The sequence below is a fragment of the Amphiprion ocellaris genome, chromosome 13 (assembly GCF_022539595.1).
Source record: "Amphiprion ocellaris isolate individual 3 ecotype Okinawa chromosome 13, ASM2253959v1, whole genome shotgun sequence".
NCBI classification, from domain to species: domain Eukaryota; kingdom Metazoa; phylum Chordata; class Actinopteri; family Pomacentridae; genus Amphiprion; species Amphiprion ocellaris.
In genome coordinates this window covers 18,695,755-18,717,302 of record NC_072778.1, presented here as the reverse complement: position 1 = coordinate 18,717,302, position 21,548 = coordinate 18,695,755, and the positions used below count along the sequence as shown (strand labels likewise).

The 21,548-nt window shown below is 38.7% G+C and overlaps 1 protein-coding gene across 2 annotated transcripts in view; it reads right to left on the bottom strand.

Annotated features, from left to right (window-relative positions):
- Positions 1-361: 361 nt before the first annotated feature.
- Positions 362-21,548, bottom strand: part of LOC111576790 (protein diaphanous homolog 1) — a 44,712-nt gene continuing 23,525 nt past the window's right edge. For both annotated transcript variants that reach the window (XM_055016693.1, XM_055016694.1), the window contains 16 exons: positions 19,733-19,897; positions 18,953-19,054; positions 17,934-18,064; positions 15,658-15,741; positions 15,506-15,569; positions 13,798-13,937; positions 13,337-13,442; positions 13,033-13,143; positions 12,689-12,807; positions 11,472-11,588; positions 9,100-9,215; positions 6,588-6,652; positions 4,776-4,955; positions 2,285-2,845; positions 742-856; positions 362-594 (listed from right to left, as the gene is read on the bottom strand). In XM_055016693.1, the coding sequence (XP_054872668.1) occupies positions 377-594; positions 742-856; positions 2,285-2,845; positions 4,776-4,955; positions 6,588-6,652; positions 9,100-9,215; positions 11,472-11,588; positions 12,689-12,807; positions 13,033-13,143; positions 13,337-13,442; positions 13,798-13,937; positions 15,506-15,569; positions 15,658-15,741; positions 17,934-18,064; positions 18,953-19,054; positions 19,733-19,897 (2,394 nt within the window). In that variant the 3' untranslated portion in view covers positions 362-376. The remainder of the gene's footprint in view (positions 595-741; positions 857-2,284; positions 2,846-4,775; positions 4,956-6,587; positions 6,653-9,099; positions 9,216-11,471; positions 11,589-12,688; positions 12,808-13,032; positions 13,144-13,336; positions 13,443-13,797; positions 13,938-15,505; positions 15,570-15,657; positions 15,742-17,933; positions 18,065-18,952; positions 19,055-19,732; positions 19,898-21,548) is intronic.

Here is a 21,548-nt window from a genome sequence, read left to right as displayed (position 1 = left end):
AAGGTCATATGGAATTATATACACAGCCGCGCGCACACACACACACACACACACACATACACACACACACACAAACACACACACACACACACTATGCGAGTTCCTGATATACTGGTTATGATTTGAATATGGAGGAGTTCGAGCAGAAGGCTCAGTGACACTGGGACAAGGTGATAGGAGTGGACAGGTGTGCGTGTGTGAGCGTACGCCCGAGTGTCAGCGCTTTGTGCCAGGACAGCAGGTGGCTAGTCAAAGGACATCAGTGACCTTCTCCTTATCCCTCCCTCTATCCTTCTCCCTTTGTCCATCTCCCCCTCTGTCCCTGAGTCCCAATTCATCTCACCCGGTAGTGAGTGTTTAGTCTCTGCACAACAAGTCATGGGCACATTGAGAAGATGAACACATATACAAACACAGGTGTGGGTGGTTTATTTATGAACTTGTGTGAGATGCTGTTTTGGCACAGTGTTTCTGAATAATGTAAATGTGCAGTGTTTCTTCCAAGGAGAGGACAAGTAAGGTGAGAAAGGCTAGACAAGATGTGTGACAAAGACCTAAATGTAAGTGTATGTGCAATGCTCTTACCTTTAGTGGCTGGAAGCAGAGGGGGATTGAAGTGTAGACATTGAGTCCAGGAAAGAGAGGAGGGATGTGGGAGAGGAAAGCAAAGAAATACATTCTTCATTATTGTGAAACTCAACATAACTGCAAGTAGTAAAAACATACAGATTACACACTTACTCTTAGTCTGTGAGGAGAAGGCTAAGGTGAGTTTGGCAAAGAGTTCATTGTTTTCAAATTGGTCCTCTTTTGCCTTGGTCCAGAAACTGCTCTCAGAGAGGTCCTCCGGTCCGATCTAAGGAAAAGAAATGTCAGTATGTGTAATGAGTGAAAGACAAGGGGGTATCAATGAAGAAGAATTTTATCAATTAGATAATCCTATCATCAAATTGACAACATTTTTCAAACCTTGGCACCTGGCAAACAATGAGATGAGTAAACACAGAAGTGAACATAACAAAAGGAAAATGCAGGGGCATGATAGCAGAGGGAGAGGAAGAGGATGAAGGAAGGAAGACACAAAGAGGGAAGTGAGAGCAGGAAGCAAGTAGTCATTTTCTCTAATCGTCACACACTGTCTCTAACCACAAAGAGTCTTGAGCTTCACAGCTTCTCACACAGAAGCGCAAAGAAATATAGAGGGTTCTATTTTTTTCAACCCCCATTCTTTTTTTCCTTCACCCGTACTCGGGTGCTCTCTCAAAAGTCGCAATTAACTTTGCATGGTTTTTTTTCTTCACTTTCTGAATGTTGTTATCAAGGGAAAAGAGAAAGAGAAAAAAGGGAAACAGAGCTAGAAAGCAGTGGTAGTAAATTTACAGATATCAGGCCATTCATTATGGACAACGCCTCAGGGATGGGTGTAGGACAGAAAAGACAGAGAGTAAGGAAAGGAAATGTGATATGGGGATGAGCTGAAGGAGCAAGAAACCAAGCAAGAGAGCATGCAAAAAGGAGGATGAGACCAAGCCAGAAAAAAAAGTTAATTTAAATTACAAAAGAATACCGTCCTTTCTAGCAGCAATTTAATTATCTTTCAGTGGTGCAGTTAAAAGAAGAAGGCTTATTAAAAAGCAATTTCTGTGACATCCTCGTCAAACACTCTCACCAGCCCAACAGTGTGAGAGAGAGAGAAGCTGATGCTGATGAAGTCTGCTGAAGCCATTAAACAGTAGCTTTAGGCTACAGAAAGACAGAGGGCCGTTTTGATGTTTTAACCATCATAGATGAGAGGGAGGAGAAGAATATGAAGCACATAGTCATGAGATACACGTATGCATGCAAGTCACTTTAGGTCAGAATCTCACTGTTAAAGCTCCAGCTCAGATTTCTCTCATACTGTTGCATGTACAAAAGCACACCCTGAGCATAATAAAATGGCATAAAAACTGAATTACATACAATAGAATCTCTGCTTAATTTTTTTTACATAAACAGCTTGTGGTAATGAGAATTAAAATAGTATCAGTATGTTATCTGAACAAATTTCAAAACTGCCATGATTTTTGACGCAAACAGAGTTCCTTCACTTCTTCAGTTTTTTGGGCTCATGTCAGCAAAACATTTGTGGCAGAAAGTATCCAGAAATTACTTTGCATATGGGTTAACAAGCATTCAAGATAAATATGAACAAGTCACATAATGACCTTGATTACTAGATAACTTACTGACAGTCATTCTTTGAATATTCAAAACTACTGTACCATATCTCTTCAGGACTGACCTTACTCCAGTTGGCTCTCTTCAGCTGGACCTCAGGCTTGTACTCCTTCTTAGGCTGAAGTCCAAAAGGTAGCGAAGGTGGTGCTGGGGCACCCCAGCCCCCCATGCCAAATGGTGGAGGCGGAGGCATGCCTGGAACTGGTGGTGGTGGAGGAGGAAACCCAGGACCTCCAGGTGGTGGCGGTGGTGGTGGAGGTCCCATTCCAGGTAAGGGTGGAGGTGGTGGTGGTCCTGGCATTCCAGGTAAGGGTGGAGGTGGTGGTGGTCCTGGCATTCCAGGGAGGGGTGGGGGTGGTGGAGGTCCTGGCATACCAGGTAAAGGAGGTGGGATAGGAGGGGGAGGAATACCACAATGACCTGGTAAAGGAGGAGGGAGTGGGGGTTGGGGAACAGGTGCAGTGGCGTGGCCTGGTAAGGGTGGGGGTGGAGGAGCAATACCTGTATTCTGGCCAGGGAGGGGAGGGGGAGGAGGTGGAGGGGGCAAACCTGGTGTTGGCACAGGAACAGTAACTGTGACAACCTTAGTTTTGGCCTCTTCCAGATCCTTGGACAGCTTTTCAATCTGAAGGGAAATAGGTATATAGGGTAAGCTATCATAATCATTGACTAACATCTAGAACATTTTCAAACCACACACAGTAATTTATGATACTGGTATGTGTGAACTGTATACAGTGCATTTTCTGGAGCTAATATTCATTTATATAGATTTGGCAATTTTCATTCCTAATAAATATACATGCCAACAGAAGAAAGGAAGAACAAAAGGCAGGGAAAGAATGATTAGAGCCTGGGCAGGATTGAGCTTTGGGAGAGATGCAGAGAGAATGGAAGACGAGGCACACAGTGAAAAACATAGCAAGGGGAAATTAAATCCACAGAGGAATTCAAAAGAATAAGTTTGAAAGAGCAGGGATAACTTAACCTAAATTAGAAGTGAGGGTGAAATCCTTTTTATGATTCCAACACTGAAATACTGATTACAGTATTTACATTAGTGAGGCGGCAGTTCTTGAGAAAATTGTCCAAGTCATCAAACTCAGAACGCTACTAAGAACAGATTTGGGCACAAATTTAACTTTACGATATGAAATTTAAATTGTACATGTATTGAAAAGTTTATCTTTTCTTTGTGTTCTTAGGTGTATTAAGTGTAAACAGTGTGCATGTCGGTGTGTGAAAGACTGTCTGGATGCAGCGTAACAAATTGTTGGTGTCGTTTCCTCAGACTTTGAAAAGAAGACAGCAACAGACATAAAGAGCCTCCAAGGCAGGCTTTCTTAGTGAGACAGCAGATGAAAAGTTGGGCACAGCATCACACAGAGGAACAGTGAGAGATCTCTACATGTGAAGAAATCTTCGATGGGCAGTGCCTCAAACATAGAGAAAGTGAGCCATCTTAGTATGAGAAGCTTGTTTGATGCCTGGCTCGTGATGCTGTTGATGCTTTGGACAACTGTGTGTGCGCGTGTGTGTCTGAGCTTTTGCGTAGTGAGATGATGACTCTGCTGGCATCAGCCACATTGGATGGAGCTCATTTTGGAAGTTGTGTAGCTCTCTAAATGACAGACACACACACAGGAACATCTCCATGTGGTCATGAGCACACATGCAGAGGCAGACTGTTCTGGGTCACTTGGTGTGTTTGAGAGTTTGGGTGTCACTGTGAGGCAGTGTCCAGCTGGTGTGGCAGCAGGACACTGACAGCTAAACAATCCTCATCTTTGCCTCCCTAACGTATGAGTGTACACATACACACACCTACACACACACACAAACCCTGCATGTCTCTCTTGGCTTTAAAAAATTCTATTTGTCCAATCTCAATCCTTTCCCTTTCTTCTTCCTTCTTCTCTCTTTAGTCAGTCTTTGTACTCCCTCATATTCCCCCACTTCCTGTGTTTTTATTGAGATTCTTCATCCGTAAAGGATTTGGCTTCTTCTCACAATATACTTTTAGTTTTGTTTCCCCCTTTTCTTGAAATGCTCACAGTTGGCTGAATCATTTAATACCAGGGTAGTTGTGTGTTTGTGTGGGTGTGCATAGGTGTTGGGCAACTTTTGGTGCTTGGACTTACAATATTGTAGCTCCCCAGGCCTTGAAATATTTTATTTCTCATAGCTTCAGTAGCAGTTGGTGTTTACTATATATGTATTGAATTTAGGTTGTTTCATATTGACAAGGGCATGAAATGATGATGGAAACACTTCATGATGTCTGCTTGAGCAAATCAACAAAGACTTCCAGTGTGTGTGGTACTGTGTTGAACTCACTTTTACTAGTTTTTATAATTATAATTTATTTAGAGATATCCAAAAGTTATTATGACAGGTTGTCATATTCAACTTTTTGACTAAATATTCCACAATAAAACACACACAAACACGCGCACACACACATGCGCACACACACCCCTACAGCTTCTAATTGAGCTATTTGAATTAAAAAGACGTTGGCTGCCACACAGACAGAAGTGTGTGATTGTGTGTACCTCCTTTTGCAAAGTGCTTAGCTGTTGTTGTAGTCCCTGGTTCTCCTTTTCTCGTTCCTGCTTAGATGTGGCCAGCTGTTCCTTCTCTTGGCTCAAGTCCTGCAGCTTCTGTTCATAGTCTCCCTCCAGTTTCTTCAGTTCCACCTGCAACTCGTGGCGTGCAGTCAACTCTGCATCAAGCTAATACATAAATAAAGGGTGAAAGTAATGGACACAGTCAGTATTGAGTATCCTTATAAGTGCTGCATAGTCTTTTTGGTGGTTTTAGTGGTGTAGCAATTTCAAGGACATTATCCTGAAGGCAGCAATCAATGTTTTCTCAGACTTCACTAAGATGCTCAGGAGAAGGCCTATTAGTTCCTTTACTGCACAGATATCGTACAATTGTTGTGACAGTGGCAATGCTGATATGTCTGGATAATACATATCTAACTACAATTTGCTGATTTGGGAAACATGAAAATACAATTAAAGAAAGATAAATCAATACTAAATAAGCTTAGTTTAATGAATTAGCATTAACATAAGACAAAATGTGAGACGACAACACTGACTAAGAAGGCTGCCCTGCCCAGAATTTTGTGGCAGACAATTTCATTTGATTCAAAATAAAGGCTGTGTAAAAATGAGATGGCATTATCATAGGATTAAGGTTGAGATCTGGTTGAAGGGTGGAATCTTCAAATGTGAAATCATTTTAAAAACAATTTATTATAAAGGCTGGCTGAGGAGAGGTAAACACTCGGGCTCTTCAGTAAAATATGGGAGGTTAGTGTGCTCGCATGCACGAGTTTTTAGGGATCCCTCTTGAAGAGGTAGCAGTCTCCACATCTCAAAGACTCGCTGAAGTCATTTCTTGCAGTCTAGTGCTTTCAGTTTCAGTGTATAATTTACACTGCAAATTAGTGTCAATTATTGAGTTAGAATGCCTCAGTGCATTTGTATGAGCTAATTTCTCACTTCTATTTTAAAGCCTTCACCTTTATAAAAGAGAAACATTTGACCCTAAATTTTAATTTTCTCATTTTCAAAAGTTTTCAATGATTTCTCGTGTAGGACACTTGACAAACAGGATGAGAGAATTTAAACAGATGAATACATGAACACTCGGGCACACATAACTGTTTAATTTGCAGACAGCAGATCCGTTACTCTCGCTGTCACCGTCCTGACAGCCTTATCCCTAATTCCTGCCAAAGAGACTGCCTGCAATTACCCCATCATGCACAACTAGCACTGTGATGTGTGTGGTCACTGAAAATGAATCCAAGAGTGTTCATGTAATGGGTGCTTATGTGGACATGCGGGCATTCAATGGACATGATCCCATGTGAGAACGTGTGTCTTCATGTGTGCATGAATGAAGGCTAGTTACAGCTCCCACTTTGCAATTATCCTGTCACTGGGACAGAAACATCAGGGTAGCAGCAATCAAGGCATTTACCCCCTTGTGTGAGTGTGTGTGTTGTGTGTGTTTTCTGCTAGCCTGTAATAGTATTTGTCTGTGGTGTGGCTGTCAGATGTGTGTATGCTCATTTTCTTAGTCACCCCCTGTTCTTCCGTTTTACTCATTTGTCATCCCATGTCAGCCAGACAGTGGTGGTGTAGTTTAATTTAAAACCAAATGTGTCTGTGTGTGTGAGAGAAAATGTTAGTTTTTACAATCTATGATTTTCTTTTGTGTTATCTGACTGTAAAAGCTTGCATAATTCTGGGTTGACGCATTAATATGTCTGTGTGCAAGGCATGCCATCATTGTGTGTGTGTTTGTGCATTTAGGATTTTCAGTGTAAATGAATGTGTATATTTCACCTTCTTTTCCAGCTCAATGGCTTTGGCCTCGCTGGTTTCCACCTTCGTCTGGTCCACCATATTGTCTACAGACAAAAAGAGGGGACAGAAGAAAGGAAAAGATAAAGAGGAAAAGAGGCAGAAGATAAGATAAGGATTTTGACAACACACAAGCACACGTCTGGCGGTGAAGACATTGTACCCTTCAGTCTGGCACATGCTGTGTCCTCATAAATTCACAAACAGACACATACACAGAGAGCAAGAGTCCCATCTGTCTCCCAATTTTTCTCTTATCACAAAACTCAAAGTCAAGATCTATGAGACAATTGTAGAGGTCTCTCATTACAATAAGATGCTATGTGATGCATGCTGCTTATACACATCATTACCTTTTAAGCCTCCAACACATGCACCTTTGTTTAACTGTGTGCTTCTGTGACAGAGATGGAGGCACACTAATTTCCCTCTATGTATGATAAATTTCACATCACTTTCTATCTAACTGTTATGGTCATCTCTTCTTTTTGGAAAAACAGCAGAAAATAAAAGAAAGAGTGTAAAATGGTCTGGGAGTAAAACATTATCGCAGAGGACAGGGTGAGAAGGACACGGACTGACCAACAGGGGACTTTTACAGAATAATTGCAGGGTCTACAGGTGGTTCAGTGCTGAAGGGCTTAGCAAGCATGTGCAGTAAAAGAGCTAATTAACATGAAGATGAATGCCACAATGTCACTAGATCAAAGACAGCTAATCATGATGCCCAGGAGGGGGGATCAGGCAGATGGAAAGTAAAGATAGAAGGCTGTAAAAAGCTAAAATAGAAAATAAAGAAATTATATGAACTCATACAAAAGTGAACCACACAAACCGAAAAGAGCTAAAGTGTGAATCTTTAGTTACAATAAACATGTGGCTGGTGCAAAAAGAAGCTGAAGCAATGCAAGATTCTGCATATCTAGATAAGCTAGCAAGTAAAAAAGACAAAATGTGAAACTGAACGTATTCCCAGATGAAAGAATCTCACAAAAATATACCATCCCACATACAATTTCAGACTGCGTATTTGTGTATGAGTTTACACGGTTATTGGACCGGTAATGGATTGGGTTGAGGGTGGGAAGGGGGGTTTACTTCTATCATGGTGGCTAGGCTAAATGGGACAAACTTCGAATAGAGAGCGCTAAGGGAAACAGAATGTAGGGAAAAAACTGTGCTGAATTTCAGAGTTCAAAGAAAAACACTAAATAATGCATGCAGGGCAGAATTGGGCTGCTTTCCACCAATAATAACTCTGGCAGCCTTAAAGGAGGGCAGCCAGCCTGTGTGTGTGTCAGGACGCATTTAGAAGCAGTGCAATTAGAGCCTCCTGCGGTGAGCAACGGAGACCTGCCATAAAGAGCATTGAACTCATGAGACATGGCCTGCACCTACAGTCTGCTGTGGTTTAACTTACTATAGTCAGTGATCATTTAGCACTGCCCTCAAATCCACAAATTCACCGACATATATGCCAGTGTACACTGCTTTTTACCAAAGTGATTGTATTATGGTGAAAATTTTACATTTCATGTTTGTATTCAACAGGCAGTGAAAGGAAATGAATCACAAGGCTCAGTGGCCATGATCAAATCTGCTTTTAACACCTCCCCATGACATCTTTTCATTGTCAGATTAAAGTTTACGTCCAAACATTTCTGTAAATATCCAAAAGAGATGATCTAACATTCATGCTTCACAATTTCTCTGTTTCTTTTTTCATTTGATACACTACTTGTGGCACTTCTAATGATTACAAGTAAGTGCAATTTGGATCGGGTAGAAACACTTGATTTTTCAATGTGGTCAAACAGCACATTCTAGTTGTGACAGACCATAAATCTGTCCTAATACTTTCTTAAAACCCATAGAAAAGTCTGTGTCACACCTGTATTTGGTAATGACTGTGTATCTTGCTCACAAGCACGTTAACATAGGAGACACTTGCAGACACATGAATCTGGGCACTGCTGACTTATTAGGTTAATGCATTCACCACCAGTACCTGAATGGTACCATCTAACCAAAATCAGACTCTGGAATTGTAGAATTTGAAAAAGCACCTGCCCTCTTGATAAGGTTCATTTTATACAACCACCCTAAAACCTGTAGCACAATTCAGCTCTCATTACTGAACACTCCCGCTCTGGCTCCACCCTGTGGTGTCCTCAGGACTCTGTCAATTACACGGCTATACAATGTAACATGTTATATCCAAATGAACATTAAATTATATAGGACAAGTACACTGCCATTGACCACAGCCATTGTGTTAGTGATTGGAGTGGGACAAGCCAAAGGACAAAAATGATTGAAAATTTTCACATGCACATCACTGCACTTACATGGTTCTAAATGTGCACTTGGTGTCCTTTGCTGTCTATAGGAGTGTAGGTATTTTGACTTGTGTTGGGTGATGGGCAAGACCGTATTATGCACAAGGAGAGAAAATACTTGATTATGTATTATATGTTGTGTTCCAACAACTCACCAATCAAGCCTTCAATGTTGAGGCTGAGGTTACGGCACTTGAAATCGGGATCCGCCCCATTTCTGTGAAGTACGATCTGTGCGATACACTCATCTATCAACTTGTAGTACTGAGGCCTGTGAAAAAGAGTGAGAGATGGGTTTATAGACAGACGGATTAGGAGACAAAAGGGAAAGAAATGGAGAAAAATGGTGAAGAAAAGTAGGAAAAAGACCAATGGAGAATACATATGTGCTCCTGAAAAATATGAAATATGCCACTCTCAATAGCATACTTGCAAACGTGCACAAAAAAAACATTGCTTGACAATTAAAGTGTTTGTGTTGTATAATAACAGTCTATAAGAAATCTGGCACATTATGTGAGTAAAGAATCAGACTGACACAGAGCAACTCAGTTCATCTGTTCAGACAAGCGTGTGAACACACATGCTTTGTCACTTTGTCTTTGCAACTGAGATTGGCTGTCTGTGTGAGCATGACAGTTTGAATTTCTTGTCACAAAGATTGATTGTGTGCAACTGTTTTTGTGAGAGAGTGCTGGTTTATGTCCAGCGTCTCAAGTCTGATCAAGCCAGCTTCACACAGATACTCAATTTTGGAGGTGTCTTATTCCATGACCCCATTAGATGCTGCCAGAGTCAAAAACTCAATACTTTATTTATTCTGTCTCCCTCTCTCCCTGGCCTCTCTCTTAGTCACTCTGCCTTTGTCTAACACTTATTCCACTCCTTCACTATACTTGAAGGGTTTTTTTTCCCAAAAACTAAAGATTTATCCATGGAGCGAGAGAGACATCTAGTGCCATTCTGGAAAACTGAGTCACACTGAAATGGATTTATATTTAGCAAATCTGGCTTTCATCATGATTATTAAACCATTTAAACATTAGGTATTAATTAGAAAAGATGGTTGGTAGCCCTAAGGCTATATACACACTGACAAATCATAAAATAAGCATACAGCTTTCATGGCATTTTTGATTTTTTCCATTCATTAAGCCCATATTATGCTGTGTACACGCCAAGTATGTCATAGTATGCAGTATGTCTCCCAAGTATGACCGTATACATGTAATCTAATAAATTCCCATGCCTTCATCTCTACTTGAGACTGAAAACAACCATAAACGAAAAAAGGGCAAGAGAGCAGCTACTCAATGTAGCAATTTACCTCAAGTCTCATTTTTTTTCATCATTACTGTCTCACCCTTCACCTCCCTTCTCTTTCCATCTGTGTGTTTATCAAACTGTCTTTTCTGCCACTCTACAGCTCTCCCTCCCTCCCTCCCTCACATTCTGTCTCTCTGTGGAGTCCATTAGAGACCACATCTATTGTGTTCCACTGGATCACCTGGATGGAAAAAGCTGAATAGGAGAGGAGGAAGATAGAAAAAGATGAAGAGGGAGCTAAAAAGACTTCAGTTGGGACCATTTGTTTGGGCGAGCTTTCCTTTTCCATCTTCACAATTTATTCCCCAAACTGTGTTAAAAATAAAGCACAATTTCCTGCCTGTCTGATAGTAGCTAGTAAATACAAGACCAATAACAGCTGAACACAAATAGGTTCATCTCAGCACATTTTGTGTGTTTTGCCTGTAATGGAAAAAAATCCTAATTTCTTTCTGTGTTATTGAATGTACATACTCGCTGCCATACAGCTCTTGACTTGTCCTTAAAAATAGTCGATTCCAGTCTTGGCATTCAGTCATTCTCTTTCTTTCTCCTCCATTTCTTTAGCTAAAACTCCAAAGGCTGTGGAAGTCGCAGGGAGAGAAATTTGCATATTTGTTGTGATAAGAATTGATGGTGCTCATTTCTATTAAAATGGAATTGGACTTCTTTGCATGTATTAATTTCACAGCTTTGGAATGGTCCTCCATAAAACAAACAGCAAATGGAGGAAAGAGCTGAAAGGAGGGAGATGTGGATGAAGGGAGAGAATTAAAGAAAAGGAAGAAAGAGTTGTTTAGGTTCTCCGTTCGGTTTGTTACATTAACATTTTTATCACAGAGGTTCTGCAGCTTTTCCCGTCTGCATTGCAATAATGAGATTTATTACTTATATGTGTTATACACATGTCTTCCTATATTTGCGTAGTAAGTCCACTGACATTGCAGAAGCAATATGATGATCACAAAGGTTTTCATTTCTCTTTCCATTTAGACATGGTCAATTAAAAAAAACTTAATGATTCACCTTATTCTATGTTTTAATACCCATACATTATACTATATGTATCAGTAAATGAACAGCAAGTAAGTACAGATAATATCAGTTCTAATATGTGAATACAAGCAGGAGCACGTGTGGGAGAGTATCATCACATATGAGGGTATATATATATGTGTGTGTGTGTGTGTGTGTGCGCTACCTGGCCAAATAATCATTGCGGATCAGCAGCAGGTGCTGCATCAGGGATAGGAAGTGGCTTTCGGCCTTGGAGTCCTTCACAGTGTTGACTAATATCTCAAACACTTCCCTCACATCACTGAAGGAAAACAAGTTAAGGCTCACTGAACGTGATGGTTTGACGTTCCATACAGCATCTGTAACAACTGACAGTGACTAACTCTGTAAACTCTGGCACCATTTCACCTACTGCAATACATTATTACTGTATTCATTGTATGTCTGGGCAGCAGAAAGTGTGGAAGGCAGACTGTGCGTGCACTGTAGTGGTTACGTCTGGGAGACACCTGGTGTTGAAAAGTATAGCTGCATGTCAAAGCAGCAAAGGGAATTACAGCAGTCGGCGAAGGTCCTTTTTGAGCAGTTTCTAAAACAAAATTTAAAGTAAAGTTGACTTTCTATTGAACCTGCCCATCCTGGATGCCACATTAAGTCAAAGAGCTGAAAACACAACACAAATCTTTGTCATATTAAGTCAGTTACTATTCAGGATCATTCAGGCTTTATCATGCTCCCTTTTGTTGTTTTCACAATAATAATAATAATAATAATAATAATAATAATAATAATAATAATAATAATAATAATAATAATAATAATAATGTATGAGCAGTAACATGAAGCATCAAGTTCATACACAATAACAGAAATTAAGGCGGCTGAATAGTTTCTATTTTTTGCAAAATTCAGTAAGACCTCATGTGGTTGGATGTTTTGCTGTATTTTACAGTGTCACAGGTGAGTGGGAAATATCTATAAAATACTAGTTGGTAAAGACAGACTTTGTACCTAAAAGAAGTCCATGCAGGGTTACAATGTCCTTGTGAGAGTATGTACATCGCATATGAAATTATAAATTTCATCACTGTCTTGGAAGAGAAGGGTCAGGCTGATTGTAGAGGGAAAGAGATTAGCAAACTCTTGGACCAATTTTTATAATGCAGGATATAACTACAGATGATTCTATACACTATCAGTATGGAGCATATAGTTCCTTCATTTTGGGAAAAAAACAAAGCAAACGAGCAAAGTAAATGTTAATGTGAAAATTACAAGATTGCAAATTTAGATTGCAACCAGGTAGATAGCGTTTGTAATGCTGATCCTCTTTATTTTGAAGGACAAAAACTAGACCTTGACAGTTTCTACAAGGAACGATTTTGTCTATTGGAAGGATATTCCATTTCAATGCGGATGTCATCAAGACGTGCTTTGAGGTCCTCAGAGTCATCTTCAGCCTGCTCATCAAACACCATGAGCTGTACCCTCAGCTCTTCATTTTCTATCGTCCGCACCTCCTGCAGAGAAATTGATGGGATGCAGGCATAGAGATGAAAAGGCACGGGGGAGAATTGCAGGAGCAGTGTGACAGTCAAACATTTTGAGTTTGGACACTTGAGAAAAAGTTTTTACAGCATAAGTGTGTGTCAGCGCATCAGCAAGACAGAGACATCAAGACAGAGAGACAACAAGAGTACGGCTGTGCAAATGTGTTGTTGATCAAAAGAGAGTGTTTTCTGTACCCTCAGCAGGTCTCTGAGTCCCAGTCTTAGCAGTTCAGAGCGAATATGGATTCTGAAGTCTAATTCTTCTCCCCGGCTGATCAAGGCGTTGATTAGCTGCATGCAGCCACCCTGCCAAAAACAAATCATAAAGTGAACTTCACAATTTAGAGTAACTGGATAGATGAAAACTGTAATACAAAATGAAAAAACATGAGCTCATCAAATTGTTTTCAAATGTAACTGGGTTAGTGTCATTTCTCATGAGGAAACACTCATTATGATTTACATTTGTCAAAGTATGTATGTGCATTTGATTGAGTACCTTAAGAGCAATGTTGTGATTGTTCATTCCAGCAAGGAGAGGCTGAAACCTCTCAATGTCCCGTTTTTCAGCCTCCTCTGTAATTGCTTCCAAAACACGCTCATGACTGCAATAAACAATTATGCACATAATTTTGTTCTATGTAGTTAATCTATAACAGCACAAAAAAACAACATTTAGCATGAAAAATAGGCAAAATGACAGTACATGCTGTTGCTTTATTCAGCAGCCTTTACTGAAACCTGACATACAGATGAAAGATGATATGACATTGTTCAAGTACTGATGTCAATACTAAGTTCCTACTCATTGCCAAAAGAGTAGTTCACATCTGTCAGTAAAATACTGACTATAAGACTTGCACTCCAAATTTACACTGTGGTCAGGAGTTGGTGGTTCTAATCCATATTTCCTGTGTGTTCAACATAATAACACAGTGTCAGCATTTCACTCAAGCTTACAGATTTTCTGGATGTTCCAAAATGGAGATGGCAGAGAGCAGTTTGACAGCATCAACCATCATATGAGGCACCCTGGGGTTGATGGCTCTGACCAGCAGAGGAATTCCTTCAGCTGACTCCAGCATAGATTTAAGACCATACTAAATGGAAAACAAAGAAGGAGGAAGCGAAAAGGCATAATGAGTTAAAGTTGTTTTGGGTTATTTTTCAGCAGTTAAAAGTATGGCAGGGCCTTTATTTTTCATCACTGCAGTGTTTATATCAAAAGAATGAATCTTTCTTGACTCAGACAAAATGTAATCAGATCGCAACAATTTTTGACATGATATACATATATTATGCTTTGATAAAGCAGGATCTTATCAATATGATAAAAGCTAGTACTTTGAAAAACCTTGCCAAAAAGCAAAAAAATGCTTAATTGCCATCTGAAATTTGTGGGAAATTTCCATAAAAATCCAGTAAAATCCCCATAGAATTCCTGGAAACAGCAAAACAACTCACTAGCTGAACATCTGCTTTTCAATAGACACTACATTTACCTATGCTCCCTAAATGCTTCACCGTGCAGGCTATGGTAGATGCTGATAAGGTAGGTGCGGTGTGCTCTGACAGTTGTGTGAGAAAAAATTTGTTCGAAAAGTGTGAGATAAAGTGTTCTAATCTCAAATTTGTTCAAGATTACACCGAGTGATTTCATCCACATGGGCAGTTTTCTAAGAGCGGAACACATTTGTAAATGTAATGACCACAGTCGATCGCTTTCGGATAGTGGTTAGAAGCTTAAATCATGATTGTGATTAATGATTATTTAAATTTTGCAGTCCTATTGCTGAGCAAGCCATTGTAATTGGCTAGTTCACTGGTTCAGTATCTTCCTGCCTGCACTCCGATCATCAGGTGTGTCTGACTCAGATTTCTCCCTCTCTGCCTCTTCATGGCTTAATTTTGTTTGAGGAACGCGGGACAGCTTGTTTTACACATCAGGCAGGAAAAGACTGACAAAGCCACAGAAGAAATAAAAGTTAGACATTCAACCGATATGGCTAATGCAGCAGCGACCTGTGCTTATTAAAGCAACCATTCACATGCACAAATGTGACCACTTCAAATTTTAACTTGTACATTCTCAAAAAACGATCACATACGTGTACATTTTGGTCGTAGTCTGGAGCCCTGCTTAAGTTGGAATGAAGAATCAGTTATATTTTCGTTTATTTTTCAATAAAGACTGACATTTTTATCAACTTGAAACTGAATTTTAAATAATATTTGTGCTACATTTATTTACCTGATTTAGTTTAGTTGTTCTATTTCAAAATTAGCTTACTTTGCATCATTCCATTATTTACTTTCAAGATATTGATATTAGTTTATCAGATATATGTATTACTTGAAGTTACAATATTAAAAGGTATTATAGGATTTGTCTCTGTTAGGTACTACATCATTGATATTCCATTAGTGATATGTAATTATTAAAATGACTACCTAAGAACAGACACATGGCACACTGAATATTCAAAGCATTTTCAAAGGGTACCAGTAACAGCATTCACTGCATTGAACTAAGTTTGTAACGTTTAATACATAATGCCCTCTAGTGGAAGAATTGCTACACTACAATAAAGACAGAAAAAAGCAAATAGTAATCCGATGGTTCTATTACTCACAACTTCAGGCAAAAACTACAAGCTAAGTGCCTCACCTTGTTGTTCATGAAGGCTTTAAGACAGCGAATGATCTCGTGTTGACATTTCACTCCCATCATTCTAGTTTGTGGATGACAGAGAAGACAAACACAGAAAGATATTACAAACATTTCACCAGAATGCACAACTGCTGCTCTTCTTAACTTACGGGTATTCATCTTTCTCCTCTTGAAGTCTTCTAAGCAGATTCAGAAGAAGAGCCAGGCCCTCATCTCCAAAATTCTGTACCCAACTGCAAGTGACAAGGGCCCAGAATTAGTACACTGAGTTTTTAATAGTCTCAAATTTTGTGGCAAACTGTCTTTTTGGCTTTTCCATTTCCAAGCGGATATGTATCATTCACAATGCAACCTGCCAATTTTTGCTTTAAAATTAGTTACTTGTAGCATAGAATCCTCACTTTAAGAGTATATATTATGTAGTGTCAAACTTACAGTCATGTTAAATAATAAGAAAATACTGAAATGATAAGCTTATGTAACATATTTAGACAAGCAAAGATTTTATTGTCATACTGTGCCTTCAGATAAAGTGGCATACTTGAACAGTACCACAAGGGAAATTATCTTTTTCCATAGTTTATTCAATAAAAATATCAATAGATGTAATATTCTTCTGTGGGAAAAGTAAATATACCCTTGGCTTCAGGAGCTAATATTGCCATAGGCATTTTGCATAATTGTTTGTCAGTCTCTGACATTGACTTGCTGAAATTGCTGTCCATTATTCCATACACAGTTCCTCCATTTGCAAGATATCTGAAGATTTTCTCAAAATGTATTGCCCATTTTAAAATCCCTCTATCCCTATAGCTCAATTGGATTCAAACCTGGGCTGTTTTTTTTACTACACCATTCTATAACCCTTCATTTCTTCTTTTTGAGCCATTCCTTAATCGATTTGCTAGTGTGCTCAGGAGCATTATCATGCTAAAAGGTCCCCTTCCACATCAACCTTCGGACAGATGGCCCCACATTATCTTCAACCACTCTTTGTTACGATGTAGAATTCATAGCTCAGTGAAGGCTGCAAGCTGCCTAGTCCCTGGAGCAGTAAAGCAACCCCAAACCATAAAATTTCCACCACCACCACATTTCACAATTTGTATGAGATTCCTCTCCTGAAAAGCTGTCTTTAGTCTGCACAAAACCTGTCAAATGCTACTGAGGCTATACAACTCCATCTTCAATCTTGCTGTCCAGGTCACATTAATTCTTTCTTCATTTTTTAAAGAAATAAAAATGTAAAATATTATTATACACATTATATACACATTTCTATAAAAAAAAAATCATTACACCACAATGTTCATTTGTTTAAGTATATTACCTAGACTAAAAGAGGATCAAATGTTTGCTTGGTCAAATATATCAAAAAAGTCAACAATTTCCATATAATATAATTATTGTTATAAATTACTGCATCTGCCCGCTTTCTGTCAGTGTTTATCAGAGGCTTGTTTGGCAGCATTTCAAAATGAGAGGGAAACATTTCTGAATAGTTTTATACTACATTGGTACATCGAAACACAACAATTTTGTATTTTCTGTGATTTGTTTCTGTATTTTAAAGGAATACATTTACCTTAATGTTCTATGTTTATTGGCACTCTATACATATACACAATTCTATAGTTCAAACCCTAAAGATCTGGACAGGTACAGACGTTTTGTTCTTAAGGCTCTGTGCATTAGTACAATCATTCTGAAAATTTAAAAAAAATGTATACTACAACAAAGTGTTAGGTCAGATATAATTTGAGTGGGTTGATGTCAACATTGAAAGATGTATGTGTGAGATATGGCCCTTTAATACAGAGTATCCAAAGACTGAACAGTAGTTGGGCACTTGACTACTAAATAATTCTTGCGTTGTTGGTTCACACACAAGAGAGCTCAGTTAACCCATTCAGTTGGACAAGTTTGATAAATGTAAAAGGTGCCAAAACATACCATTTTTAAATGAGGTATTGTGGCCTCCTGGCCTAAAAATTAGATTGTCCAGATGTAAAGGATGTGTGTTTGTGAAAACTGTACCACTGTAAAATGCACATCATCTACCACCAACGAAACCAAAAAGCTTTCGGGATGAATACCCTCGACTGGACAAGACAATCACCTGATGTCAATCTGATTGGGCATATCAATGACTTTGGGGAATAATTTATTACAAAGAATATTCAGAAAATGCTTCAAGACAATGATTTTGTTTGAACACCTTTTTGGTCAGGAAAGATTAAAAGGTCTACATCTTCCACACAGTTCTTCCTACATTGATGTAAACCTAGACAATTTACCACTGAGACTTGGCACTTGTAGTGTTCATTATTTTATTTCAAATTTAATGTACTTAAGCATACAGCCCTATGAACAAAAATGTGAAACTGTCCAAATACTGACAGTCTGAACTGTTCGCATGTGTTACCTGACAGGGTTGTTATTAAGTGAGACTCGTAGAGATTCAAGACAGCTCAGCAGTGGTGTGTCTCGGAGGTCTGCCTTTAACTCCTGGATGTACATCATGGCTGACTTGGAGCTCTCCTTCTGGTCTTGGCCCTAACAAACAAAAACAAACAAAGCAGGCAAAGGGCAAAAGTCAAGAATAATTTGAAATTACTTACATGGATGTAGAATTCTTCTTTTAATGAGGTTAGTTTAAAGTTAAATGAACTCTATGAGCAACCATCTGTTTGATTAGTTTGATTATGTACGCTGTTAGAGCTACTTGATTCTCAGCATATTGAAATCTCACCCGTTGCTTTTGAAATATTACTCTACTAAAAGGAATAGTCAACCCTACCAAAGAGGGTGAAAAATGTCTTCTGATTTGTCATTTCAACAGAGAATACATTTATATGATGTTTACTATTTAGGCCTACACTATTTAAGTGTTTAAACATAGTCATCCAAGCTTGACTGAAATAAGCAAAGGTTATCCTTGTAAACAGAAAAGGCTTGGTGTATATTTCTCTGATTTACTGTAAGTTAATAGTATTACTGTATGATCTGAGGGCTGCACAGTGGCGTAGTGGTTAGCACTTTCGCCTTGCAGCGAGAAGATCCCTGGTTCGCGTCCCGGCTTTCCCGGGATCTTTCTGCATGGAGTTTGCATGTTCTCCCTGTGCATGCGTGGGTTTTCTCCGGGTACTCCAGCTTCCTCCCACAGTCCAAAAATATGCTGAGGTTAATTGATTACTCTAAATTGCCCGTAGGTGTGAATGTGACAGTGATTGTTTGTCTATATATGTAGCCCTGTGACAGACTGGTGACCTGTCTAGGGTGTCCCCTGCCTTCACCCTAAGTCAGCTGGGATAGACTCCAGCCCCCCCCCGTGACCCTAGTGAGGATTAAGCGGTGTATAGATAATGGATGGATGGATGGATGTATGATCTGATCATTTTTTATTGTGCATTAAAAACACTTGTTCCCTTGTTAGGTACTGACAGCTTTAGACGTGTGGAGGTACTGGGAGACCATTTCTCGTTTGATCATAATGTCTTTCTCTCTCAGAGGTTGCTGCTTTTCCTCGTTCAGGTTCATATCCACCTGGACAAAGACAGGAGGAAGGAAAGAAGAAATAGAAAGATGAGATAGCAGGACTTAACAAAACATTTTGAAACTAGGAGATGGCATGACAAATAATCTGTGTACTCAAGCAGAAAATATACCTAAAACGTAATTAATACTGTATTAATAAATGTAAAGAATTACATTAAGGTGAGTCAACTAGTAATTTAAAGCAAGATAAACAAAGCCTCTTGTGAGATACTAAAAAATACTCAAAGATGCTCTATTTGAAAGTATTAGCAACAGTGGTTTTGTTATGCTAAGATACTGAACAGAACAATTTACTAACACGATTAAGAAACACCTTCAATTTAGGATTTCAAACACTGTAATTTGCTCATCTCAATAGATTTGTCCTTTGTGCTGTAAGAGTCCTCCGTTTTTGGCATCTCTATTTAGAGCAAACACATAGATTAAACTATCATTATTATGTTTTTTCTACAGAAATTGTGACATGCTTTCAAAATTAAATTGAAGGTATTAGAGTAATTCCACATGAAGGGTCTTTAACCCATGAGCGATTCAGTACTTCTGACAGGAATACACCAAATACAAGTTTCCCAGGCTGTTCAGGCAAGATAATGAATATTATGTGAATCCCCAAAAGCTGAATCTTTCACACAAAACGCATACACACACTTTTATGATCTTTCTCACCAGCATCTGTTCGAAGAGTTCCAACACGTATTCATCAGAATGGTCATGCAGCATGGCACTCTGAGCATTGATCTCATAGCTGGCAGCTGAAGAATGTCGCTGACCTGGCATTTGGCCAGGTTTGTCCTTGTCCTTTTTCATCCTCATGCTGGTGAAACGTTCCAACTGGACAAGCAAACAACATGACAAAGGTTAGAGAAAAGTGGTAAAACTGAGAAACTACAAAGTGTAACTCCACAATCTCTTAATACCAATTTTCAAGTTAAGTGTCAAGTTTAATGTGAAATACCCAAAGGGGTATGTGTTTTATTTTCTGGTTATTACATTAGCCCTTTTCAGACATACACTTCTTAGCAGAAAAACTGATGGCAATCTAATGCCTTGGTTCAATTCTGAACATTGCACCCTGGTTATTGTATAATGACAATCCTACCAGGTTGGATTAACTGACTGCAGCATCACAAATTGAAATCTGCAGAAAAAAAATATTAGAAAGTAAATGTCTTGTACAGACTGGTAACGTCAGTGTAATGAATGTTGACTTCCAAATTTCAACTGTTATACTTAAAGCCAGTTTAATAAAGTATGAAATATCATGAAATAGACCATTTTAAAGCATCCATAACTTTTTCATTTTTTCTTTTCAGTCTAAAGAAACTCACATATATATATATATATATATATATATATATATATATATATATATATATATATATATATATATATATATATATATATATATATATATATTTGCATCTTCATGTTTTTTTTAATGCCAATGCTTTACAGAAAGTGTTGCATTTGAGCAAACAGGAATGTTCCAGTTTACAGTCCTGTTATTTAAAGTTGACATTTTTTCAGGTATTATTAAACAAGCAGCTGACTTTGTTACCAAATAACAATAAATGCTGAAATTCAAAATGTATTAGCAGACTGTTACAAATGATGACTAGAACTCCTTAAACTACAACAGAAAAATAAGTTTTAAAATCTTCAAAAATCTTCATCAATCAAGTTGCATCAGTGATGCAACTTGTGAGAGAACAGAAAATAGTGGCTTTCCTTGTATCTAACTTTTTTAACTAACCTCTCTCCTTCTCTGACACTGTGCTCCAGTCCTTACAAGGTGCCAAATGCTACATCAGCACACAGCTCTGACTGTAATTGTGCTGTTGTGTCCAGATTAAACCTCAAGGAACATTAACTATCACATATATATATCAATGTTACAAAACTGCCACTTGGACAGCTTGATGAAACCAGCAATGTTAAATATTCCATGTCTGAAAAGAGCTAATGTCTACAAGAAGATAGACCTTTCAGTACTGTGAGATGTCAAAGGTGTTTGGAGACAAATACTGCAGCACAAAGTCAACAAGCAGTAAACACTGCCAGAAGCAGAAAACAAGACTCAATTTTAACAAACAATAGGGGTTTTCCTTCTCCTCTGATTTTAATGGCTTTGTATGATAAACTGCCAGTAGTACTGTGAGTGTTTATATAATTATCACATAACAAACACTGAAGAGCATCAACTTCAGGGTACACATAATCTTGGCACATACTGACATAATGGTCCTCCATGCCATAATGATTCAAAAATAATAATCAGGCATTTTCCTGTTGTAGGCAATTGGGGGTATCACTATGCTATGTACCAAGCAGTTCATGCTGTCAGTGTGCATCTCAAAAACAAGCACATCTAACTTCAGTACAGAACAGGACAAAACACAGATACAGAACAATACATGTGTTATGGTAGATTAGGATTGTGACAGATGGTGACAGGACATTAAATGCATGACGGTGAGTTGCT